Source organism: Diachasma alloeum, unplaced genomic scaffold, assembly GCF_001412515.2.
Source record: "Diachasma alloeum isolate Michigan unplaced genomic scaffold, Dall2.0 Dall_scaffold_00651, whole genome shotgun sequence".
Taxonomy (NCBI): domain Eukaryota; kingdom Metazoa; phylum Arthropoda; class Insecta; order Hymenoptera; family Braconidae; genus Diachasma; species Diachasma alloeum.
The window spans coordinates 626,859-638,317 of NW_021680783.1; the positions used below are offsets into that span (position 1 = coordinate 626,859).

The window sequence follows — 11,459 nt, forward strand, 5'->3', positions numbered from 1 at the left end:
GTTCCAACTTCAATAATAATATGATAATAATCTCTGGTTTAACATTTTACATAGGCCCCGCTGATCTCCCCTATAATTTCTGGTAATAAAATAGAATATATGAAGCCCACCATTAATTATGCATTCATGAAATATGAAGAGGATTTTTTCTCCTCAGCTGAAAAAAAATTTCCTTGACATTTGCATATAAAATCACTGGTTTCTCATATAAATGCTAAATCAGCCGAAATGTCAGATATAGATATGACTTATTATGTGTTCCTACATATATTTATTTTATTTATTTATTTATTACAATACCTGCTCTGCAGGGAACAACGGCCTATAGCAGGGGGGGGGGGTTTACATCATTTACAGTATGATATATTCCAATAGCCGTACAATCGCAGGAAGTCACAGGAAGCTGCTAGATTGTTTTTTATTATTATAATTATTATTATTTTTTAAGTTTAAGTTTAATGAACTATTTACCGCTTTACTAATTAGTATTCTAAGTGAAAATCCCTTATTTTCATAGCAATTTTCAAGAAACAATGTAGTTTTTTCAAAATATCTCCATGATGGAGGTCTGAGTCAAAATATTCGACCAGGGCTCTTGTTTGCACGTCATCATTTATGACAAGTCCGCTGACATTACAAAGGTCGCTAAACCAGAATTTGCGCGGAATTACATAAAAAGGACAGCGGAGTAGAACATGAGTAAAGGTTTCGGGTTCATTCAAGTTACAAATTTGACAGAGATCATTTGGGAGCAATTTATAAAACTTTCCAGCTAGCGAGATCGAACTGAAACGGGAATTTGACAATCTAAATTGGATCATGGTTCGTATGGAAGCCCATGGGGCACGGATCAACAGACAACCGGCGGTTTTGTCGGAGGGAGCTCTAGGTATGGCCAATTGCGCACTGGTCGATCCAGCTGCCTTTTTTAAGTCTCTAAGTCTGTAAAAAATAGTAAGTTTTTCTACCAAGACCTCCTTGCAACCCCGCCAGTAGTTAGGACAGTTTGAGTCCCACATATGTTCAGCATCGATCTCGCTTAGCAGTAAATTGAATTGGGCAATCCAGTTTCTTTTTATGAAAAGTTTTAAGTTCTTAGTGGATAGATTTTTTGGTGCATTTCTGTAGAGCTCGTACATATACGAATTCCACAGAATAATTTTATGAGAATTTTAATTTACTTCTTCACAGTGCTGACACTGGAAAACCTTCTAAGGTAGTTAACAATTATCCGAGTGAAGTAATCAAATCTGGAATTAATTGATGGTTTTTCCAATTAAAATTTTTTGAAATTTTTTAACTTCAAAATTTGTTGTTCTCTTCTAAGATTTATAGAATTCTAGTAGAAATTTGAGATGATCTATCAATCAAACATTATCATTCTAGAAAACCACACGGGAAAATTGATAGAAAATCTGAGAATATTCGCTGCGAAAATCTATTGGATTTCTACTGACAAATTCAAGTTTTCAATTGATTTTGGAATTCTACTGTTGCAGATAATTCGAAAGAAATATCGATTCCGACCAATTCATAACTAAAATGAAAATAACAAAAATGAAAATTTGTCTGAAAAAAAATAGAAATGACTGAAAAAATAATCGTTGTACTCCCAATAATAAAAAAAAGTTGATAAAAGAAATTTTGTTTTCCTTGAATTGCGTCAAACAGTTGTTTTTCGACTGTTTCATTTTGCCCCATTCTCGCCTAAATTTTTAAAACTGATAAACTATTATCCCAGTAATCACCAATACTGACTGATAATGGAATACAGAATATGAATTTTACTGATGCAAATTTATTCAAAATTATTAATTAGTTTATAATGGGGAAAATTGTATTCCCACATTACGATTTTACCGATTTCTGATTAGCAAAAACAGCTATCGTTCTTATTATAAAAATCCAAATCGACTTCTGGTGATAAAAATGTAGTATTCGAAACTGGGATTCCGAAATTAAGGGTCGTGAGGGTCAGATTAAAGGTTATGAGGGTTAGAATAAGGGTCACCAGGGTCAAAATAAGGGTCACAAGGGTTATAATGAAGATCAGATTAGGGATCCAAATGATGGTCCTAAGAGTTCGATTAAAGATTACAAAGGTCAGATTAAGGGTCCAAATAAGGCTCATGGGGGTCAGAAACTAAGGGTCCCAAAGATCAGAATAAGGATCATGGGGGTTGGCGAGTGAAGCGAGCAGGGGGCCTAGCCCGCGAGGAATATAATAAAGACAAAAATAATTACTCATTAGTTTTTATCAATTAGTCAGCAATTGAATAATGACACTGACGTAATTTCTACTTCGACCCTTACCTGTTGACAATTCCCTCCAGCTCATTCTTTTCGCATTTCAAATCTTTGAGGACAATGCATGTCATTGTTCCATGAACTTCAAACCGCGTTTTTATCTTTACTAAATATTGAATCTTAAACATCCAGCGAAAATGCAAATCATTCTCATGTGTTTGGTACATAAAAAAACGAGATTTTTCTTCTCAGCATTCGAGGAATTTTTATTGTGGATCTTCCACGCAAATCAGGATAATCATTTACATAAGAAAAATCCATGAAGATTCAAAAAAATTGTTTTTCAATTTCAATAAATATGAAAAGTCATGAACAGCTTTATCTTCAACTGTTGAAAGTCTTCGATCTCTCTGGTATCGAAGCGCTGTAGAATTATCAAGTGCAGAATTATCATTTTCCCAACAATTAATAATTATCGTATAGTTTATTTACAGTAGTTTCGTTATAGATAAGTAATTATAAGGGTTCAAAGAACCTCGAGATCACAGTGCCGAATTTCTGGATGATTTTTCTGTAAGAAAAAAAAGAAATCAATTGACTTTCATTAAATCTGTCGTGAAATCATTAAAAAAACAATGAATCAAGTTGTATTGTATCATTGATCAGATTTACCTTGAAAATTCTTTTTTAAATAAATGTCGACAAACTTTTTTGTAACTGTTAAAATGTTCAACAAAAAATATCGTTTGACACGAGTCAATACCAAGATAATTAAATTGTTAACAATAGAAATAAAAAATAATTGAGGAAAATTTACTGGTTATTTTTTATCACCCCAGTGGTACAGTAATAGCTAATATTTACCTTCAGCTTCAATTCAATCCTATCGATTTCACCACCCAGCATATCAACGATATTCTCCCCGTGCTTCAGTAAAAATATCTCTAGTTCATCAATGCTCTGCATTTTTTTCACGTCCTATAAATATAAAAAGACAGTTTTTAAAAATTAATTCCTGGATGGATTACCTTGCAAACGTCATCTCTATTATTTTTCCATTTTAATTATCTTGAATGTAATAAATTTGTTGCTCATTCTTTCGCCGCGATTCCCGTAAAAACCACTGAATGGATTTAAATGGTATTTTTACTATTGTATAGTTTAGGGGCCCCAATCGGCTTTAGGCTGTAAGTTATTGCACTACGATGCATAATTTTAGTATGCAGCGTAAAAATTTCTAGAAAATTCTAGAGCATTTTGGAAAATTCCGGAACTTTCTGGAAAATTCTAAAATATTCTCGAGGTATCAAGGTTATTTTTGAGATTTCTACGAAGTTTGAGGATATTCTCCGTTTTTATAGAAAGTTCGAGAAAAGCCTTTGAGTTCACAGAGAATTCGAGAGAACTCTTGAATTTTCTGAAGAAAATTAAAGGCAATTTTCGTGTTTTCTATAAAATCGTTTTCGTGTTTTTTAAAAAATTCTAAGGAATTTTCCGGTTTTCTAAAACAATTTTTTTCATCCAGTTGAGCAATTTAATTTCAAATTCTGATTGACTCGCTATGTGGCCCGGCTTCTCCCGGGCAGAATAAGAAAAAATTTAACACCCTGATTTTTGAAAATTCCTGCAATAAAAAAAAACACCTCAATATTTTCAACTTTTCTAGAACATCCATTTTCCAATTTTTTTAACGTTCTTTTATCCTACAATCATAATTTTTGGAGATTCCAGGGCTATGCAAAAATAAATGGCATTTGGTCAACATTGCAGATTATCAATATAAAAAAAAAAACAATTGAGATGACGTACGAAAGGTAGTACCCGATCCTTAAATAACGATTTCAGTTTGGAGAGAACGTGACGGATGATGTGAAGGAAAAATTAACTACCTCGAGCATTGTATTCAGGTCATGCTTATCAAGATAAGCCCTCGTTAATTCTCGTCCATCGAAATCAATTTCTGCTTTGTATCGAACGAGACTGTTTCCCATGTCTATTCCTTTGACATCATAAATAGCTCGAACCTACAAATAGAATAGATAAGAGCAATCATGAGAAAAATGTACAAAAATTCCGGATCGAATTCCAACCAAGAATTTCGACCAAAAAATTTTTCCCCAAAATCTCTGTTATTTTCCCTTTTATATTCACAGCAAGCTCATTTATACAAAATGATTAACATATCAATAGCATGTTTATTTGTACACAATTGGAACAAAATATATGCAATGATTGGCGGAATAATTCCATCATTAATGGGAGAAGAATATCCATTTGAGCTGATTCACTTCACAAATGTAATTTATTTAGGGAACAAGCAATGATTCAGGCTATTATCAGATCAGAGATCACTCTTTCTCCAGAAAAATGCAAAATTAACAAGTAAGATGAATTGACACGTTTCCATTTTAAGTATTTTAAGTATTTGGATTTCTCTTGAACAATTTTTTGGAATGGCTACATTTATTTTGGGACAAAAATTTTTCATCTCAGGACACTTCAAATGTTCAGCTTGGGATTTTTTATTCTTGGTAATTTTTAAACTCATGATTTTTTAATTAAAAAAAATTGTAACAGAACATGTTTTATCTTTCATTATATTCCAAAATGCTCACCATAACATCAGACTCCAGTTCAGCATTAATTTTATCAAGACTCTCCTGTGGAATGCTCCTCCCAATGAGAGCAGCAACATTGGTATAAATAATGAATGAAGCAACGCCCCCGAGAAGGCCTCCAACGAGCAACGATCCAACAGCATCAAAGACTGGATTTCCTAGGTAAGAAGTCAGTCCCATGCAGCACCCAGCAACTGTCACCCCCATAACTGCAGCTAAATCCTCCATAAGTACAACATTGACCGAAGGATCTTGTCCAGAGAGGACGTAGTCCTTGAACGACTGACGTTTCTCCTCAGCTCCTTTCCTCACTGAATTAATCGCCACCAGGAGAGTCGCTCCTTCAGACACCAAGGAGCCTCCGAGAATGAAATAGGCCCAGTAGAATGACTCCACAGGATCTGGAAAGAGAATCCCATGGATTCCGTGGTAAATCGAGAGGCCAGTGCCAACGCAAAAAATTCCAACGCCTGATATTAATGAGGAGACGTATTTCATGTTTGTGTAGCCGTAAGGATGATCTGCATTTGGATTCTGCAAGAAGAATGGTAAATCTTTAGTTAGTGATAATTATCCTTACTGATGATACGGAATGCACTAAATTTCATGGAATTTTTGGTAGTATCACATCTTTTCAACTAGGCGTCTTTTCAACTACGACATTTCAACTGTAATTTTAAACTACGACATTTCAATTGCTTTCTTTTTTAATTACTGCAGTTTTGTTGAATTTGCCAAAATTTTTAACTTTTCATTTTCATTTATTTACTTTTTTGGTTTTCTTTTAAACACACTTTTAGGAACATACAATCCAACATACAATCAATGTAATTTAATAATAAATATCATGTAAATATTTTTAATCAAAAACTTACAAATAATCTATTTACAATCTTGTTTTTTGTTTATTCGAAGAATGTTTTTCGAAGGATGTGAACCTTTTTAATTTTGCAAAGCCTGTTTTCCATCTTATCTGTTTGATAGTTGACATTTGAAGGAAATTCGGGATTGATTTACTGAGAATATCATATTTTGGTCGTGTATTTTAATTCTAGTAATTGGAATGTCGTAGTCAAAATGTAACTAGTTGAAAAAGTGGTAGTTGAAAAGTCGTTAGTTGAAATGTCGCCTAGTTGAAAAGACATGCATTCATTTGTGGTAGGGGAGAGTGAAAGAATGAAACAGCTAAAAAGCGACTATTTTACGTAATTCAAGTAAAAAAAATTGTTTTTTATCAACATTTTTTTAGTAATTTTTATTTATTAGCTTTTTTTATTATTGAGAGTACTGATGAGAGTAATAATTTTCTACTCGGTAGAAAAGAACATTCGGTGCGGAAAAATTACTGATATTGGAAACTCCTTTATAGGGCACGACTATCTCCACAGATGAATCCCACTCCCCTGTTAGATATCGATCTCAACGTCCATTAGTTAGCTTGTCCCCTAACTCTCCAGCAGCCAAACTAAGACCTCGTCATCACTGAGTCTATGTTCTCTTCTCATTCGAAACTCCCGAAGGTTTTTCATATATTTCTTATATGGAGACAACAATATTAATAATTTTCACTAATTTTATCCACAGTTCTCTTTTCACGTGATATGAAATATTTTATCTATAATCCAATTGATTAGATTAGGGCGATTACACTTTTTTTTCATTCGACTGAAATTCAACATCACATTTTCTTTTTTCTTCCTCTGGGTCTTCCCCTGGGCCATTGTCATTTCAATTAACCCATTGACAAAATCTTCTCCCAAAAACTTCTCAATAGTTTTGCATTCGATGGAATAGAAAATTATTATTGTAATCAGTACTCTCAATCATAAAAATAAAGGTAAAAGTTAATAAACAAAACTTAAAATGAAAAAAAGTTTAAAAAAAGCTTACAAAAAGTTGACAAAAAAGTTTTTATTTGCTTGCATTGTGTCAAACAGTCTTTTTTTCGACTGTTTCATTTTGCCCCACTCTCCCCTAATTGAAACTTCTAATGGATAGCTTTTAAGATCGTTTCTGCTTCCAAAGGAAGATCTTGTATTTGACCGATTTTTCGATTTTCTAATTTTGATTGCAAATTTAGAATATTAGAAATTTAGAAATTTAGAATATTATGAAACGTCAATGTGATATCATTTTGGCTATGACTATCAATGAATTCCTACTTGGCGTTGAAAAATCGCTTGAACGCTTATTTGAATTCTGATTGAAAAAATTTCAATTCTTCAATCAACTACAAACGATCGCAGAGAAACTCGTCGGCGTAAATTTTCTAAGTTTCTTTGTTCGACTTTTTTAATGAGCCGAGAAAAAAATTGAGTGAACAAAACGTAGAAAATTTATGTCGAGGAAATTCTATAGAAAATGTCCCAATGGACAAAGTTCTATCAAAGAACCTAATCCTATTGATTTTTTCTATAAAATCGATGAAACACTGATGGAATTTGTAATAGAAATTTGATCGAAATCTGTTTTTGTATCAAATTTTTTCCACAAACTTCGCACTATTCACAAGACACTTTTAGCTTTAAAATGATATAAAATTGGATGAAGTGCCTTCCTTCGATTGAAAACGTTGAATTAATCCAATGCATGAGTATCGCATCATTTTTTATGCAGTATCTTACCTGAACTGATTTGTGAATACCATAAGCCAATATCAGTTGATTAAATGTATCAGCAGCGGAATGTATACACTCCGAAAACATACTGTGGGAGCCAGTGTACACCCAGGCGACAAGTTTGAATAAAAAATTACTAGCGTTTCTGCAAACAGATAAAAACAAATAGATGAAAGTAATTGTGAAAAGACACCAATAATTTTCTCTGCTTTCCAAATTAAGTGAATTGAGGTATTTACATTACTACAGCTGTTAAAACTACTCTTCCGGACCTGCCGAAGAGACCTTCATTCTCGTTATCAATGGTCTCTGGTTTATTACCTAGTTCTCGTCTGTAATCACGTAGTCGTCTTTTGACTGTGAAAACATCTGTAAATAGTCATTCATTCGATTATTAAAATCCACAGAAATCAAATCAGAAGAGTAATTTCAGTAGTGAAAGGGTCAAACGAGTAGAATCAGTCGTGAAATCTTCATGAGTAATTTATTTTGTCATTCTCTCGGAAAAGAACGAGAAGTTCTTTTCAGAGAGAATAGCAAGAGTTATTTGTATGAAATTTTTCCCGTCACGTAATCATCAAGATAAATCGCACAAAACGATTTTGTCGAAAAACAGTATTAATTCGATAGAAAATTCTATTGGATTTCTTTTGAATGTCTATGCAAAATTCTATTAGTTTTCCGATTCTATGCCGATTCTATACTGAGAGAAAAACGAACAAGTTCTCAATCCAGTCTTGTTTTTCGCTCAGTGTAGTGAAGAATTCCGCAGCCTTATTGCGGGTAATTTTAAAAAAATCACAATAGATACTATTTTATGGGCAAAAGCAGCAGAATTTCAACTTTCAAACAACTTTTTCTCTTGAGAACTTTTTTATCGAAATTCCTCGACACGAATTTTCTAGAATGTTTCCACTCAATTTTTTTCTTTTCTTTCCATTCAAAAATTTTAACGAAAAAATTGAAAAAATTTCAATGAAAAATATTTCAATAGAATAAGTTGTATAGAAATATCGAATTCTACTGATTCTTTCTGTTTTCCATTGAAGCTGCAGAATTTTCCAATGGAATCGTCCAAAAACTAATAGAAAATTCAATAGAAATCCAATACAAAAACTTTTAATAATTATTTCGTCATCGAGGACAATGAGTTAAGAGGATTCAATCTATTTCACCCTTTATCTACAAATCCCATCTAATTTTTTTGTCAATTTACTTTGTTGATGAGTTTTTAATTCAAGTTCTTTCTTCAGTAACTCCTTCAGCAGGGTTTCCCTCGAGCCCCAGACTTCTATAGCCCTAAAATAAATAGCATAATTTCATATACCCTGAATGAAACATCGGATTGATAAAATTACTTTCGTAGAAATAATGGACGCAGGGAGAAACAAACCAGCTTACTTAGCTTCGACATCTTTTCTCCAGTAAACGGTGATTGGGGGTTTGTCTTCATAAGGTGATCTTCGTTTTGTTTTTGGAAGAGACTCCAAATCCGTTGGCTTCAGTAAAAAATCTGTCATTGCACGAACTGGAGTGATAAAGTTCCTTTCTAGGGATGAAGCTGAGTGATCCACTCGTCTTTTGGCTGAAAGCAAATCAAAATGAAGGTGAAAATCATCTCCAAAATGCAGTGACAATTAATTAATTTAATCATTCTGCTTATTAATTAATTTGAGTCATATTAAGTTGTAATGAAGAATGGAGTTCAGTGTTCAATTAATTTAAAAAATGATGAGTCCAGATACTTCAGGAACTATAGAGTCTAGCACAATTTGTCAGAAGACATTATTTGTAGAAAAATTCGAAAAGTGATAAAAACATTGTTTCGTTTTGAATTTACAATTTTTATTTTCATTCTTTGATTTTTTATGGGTGATTATATTATGATGGGTATGAGAAAAGTCTCGTTTTACAAAATCAAGAGACGTCTTCTGAACAAAATTTTCTGGTTTTCCAAAACAGTTTCTTCATATTCTTTCTAATATCTCCCATTCTCTAAATGATACTTCAATGAAAATCTAAAAAGAAATATACGTTTTTTTGTTCGATAAATAGATATCTGAGGAAAAATTAGTTCTATAAAAAAATAATTCCCTGCATAATCACTTATTTCAAGGAAATGTGAACACACAAATATTTTTGGGTAATACATAATTGTATTTGAAATGACTAGGTTTACAAAACAATGTCCAAAAACCTTTTAAGAAAAAATTTGTTATTCTACAAAAAGGAAACTCTTCAAATTTTTATTCAATAAAAAGGTATCTTTTAGAAGAGTGGATTCAGGGGATTCATTTCTTCCAAAGAAGCACAAAAGTTTTTGAAAAAAAAATTGTAATCTATAAAAAATCTCATTTATTTGTTTCCAAAATCCAACCTTTCAAAAAAAAATTAATCCTCATGTCTACAAACCTTTCTCTACACCTTTTCTCACCTTTTTCTAGAAATATATATTTTTAACAATGTATTTTAGCTATATTATTAAATAATATATTGTTTTCCTCGATAAATAGAAATCTGACGAAAGAGTAGTTCTATCAACAATTAATTTCCTGCATAATCACTTATTTCAAGAAAATGTGAATACACTAATATTTTTGGATAATAGATAATTATATTTAAAATGGCATTTCTTTGGCCAGGTTTCCAAAAAAATGTTAAAAAACTTTTTAAGAAATTTTTGTTCAATAAAAGTTATCTTTTAAAAGAGTGGACTTGGGGGATTTCTTGCAAAGCAGCTCAAAATGTTTTTTTTAAATGGGAATCTAAAAAAAATCTCCTTTGATATATTTTTTCAAAACTGACTCTTTCAAGAAAAAAATTAATCCTCATGTTTACAAACCTTTCTTGATAGCCTCCTCTTTCTTCCCAATCTCCTTGCATCCCTCAATCTTCCCCTCAATTTTATCACCAATAGTCTCAGCTTTTTTCGTCAAAATAACAGGTTCAACTTCCAAAATTCTCTCCCTGAGTTTCCCAAGTTTTTCTCCACCATCCAATTCAACAATTTTCTGCTGCAGAGTTTGCTTCAATTCCTTCACTAATTTGGGTATCTCCTGATTCTTCGCTTTGCTATCATCCCCTGATTCTCTAGTAATACTGAGATAAGGCCATCTCGCATCAAAAAAATTCGCCTCCTTATGACAGATTCGTTTGCTCTCCCTGGGCAATCGTAATTTATAACAGTTTCCATTTCTCGGGGTTATTAAAATACTTGCGTGTCGCTTTGCCACGAATATCCTCAATGTAAACAATTGATCGAGATGGTAATAATTGAATTTACTACGGGCTGACGACAAAAAATTGTAGGAACGATGCAACATTGTTGTCACTGACAAAATTAAGTATTAAACAATATCAATGATGGTTATCGCACTCAATATGTCACGGAACATTGTTGCTGATTGATGTTTATGTACATTCCGCAATGTCAATCAGCAGTCATAATAATCAAGAATAACCGTTGAACAAATCCAACGAGAGTTATTTCAATATTTTGTTTATTCCACACACAATTCTCCGTTACCCATCAACTCTCGGTAATTTCCCTGGTGGATCAGTCTNCTATCCGAGAGTAGCTCCGACACTCGGAATGGACACTCATTCGACTCTCGGATTTTCGGAGGTTAGGGCGCCAAACTCCAGTAAAGACTCTCGTCCGAGAGTGCATCCGAGAGTTGTTTATGCCTTCACAAATCAATTTGTTTATTAATTGAGGGTGCATTAGATAAGTTGAAAATCCTTTGTGGACACAATGTAGGTAGAAAGGGTAATTGAGGGTCCCTTAAACATTGCTGAAAGCAGTCTCGGATCAAGTCTCGGACGAGAGTAGAGATATGAGAGTGGTTAAATAATTGGCAAATTAATTATTTAATCATTTCCGATTAGTTAGAGGGGCTTTGAGTAGCAAGAAAAACATTTTTGGAGCGTCTATCGGTGGACGGGGTATGTGAAGGTCCCTTAAACATTGCTGAAA

At 32.9% G+C, this 11,459-nt stretch overlaps 1 protein-coding gene across 1 annotated transcript; it reads right to left on the reverse strand.

The window, feature by feature from the left end:
- Positions 1-2,712: 2,712 nt before the first annotated feature.
- LOC107043977 (zinc transporter 9) lies at positions 2,713-11,043 on the reverse strand (the record flags this gene model as incomplete). The annotated part of the gene is given in 9 exon segments (XM_015265705.1): positions 2,713-2,818; positions 3,112-3,225; positions 4,137-4,271; positions 4,863-5,399; positions 7,490-7,628; positions 7,723-7,852; positions 8,700-8,782; positions 8,885-9,068; positions 10,326-11,043. Coding segments are annotated over 9 exon segments (1,848 nt in total). The 3' UTR covers positions 2,713-2,773.
- Positions 11,044-11,459: the final 416 nt, after the last annotated feature.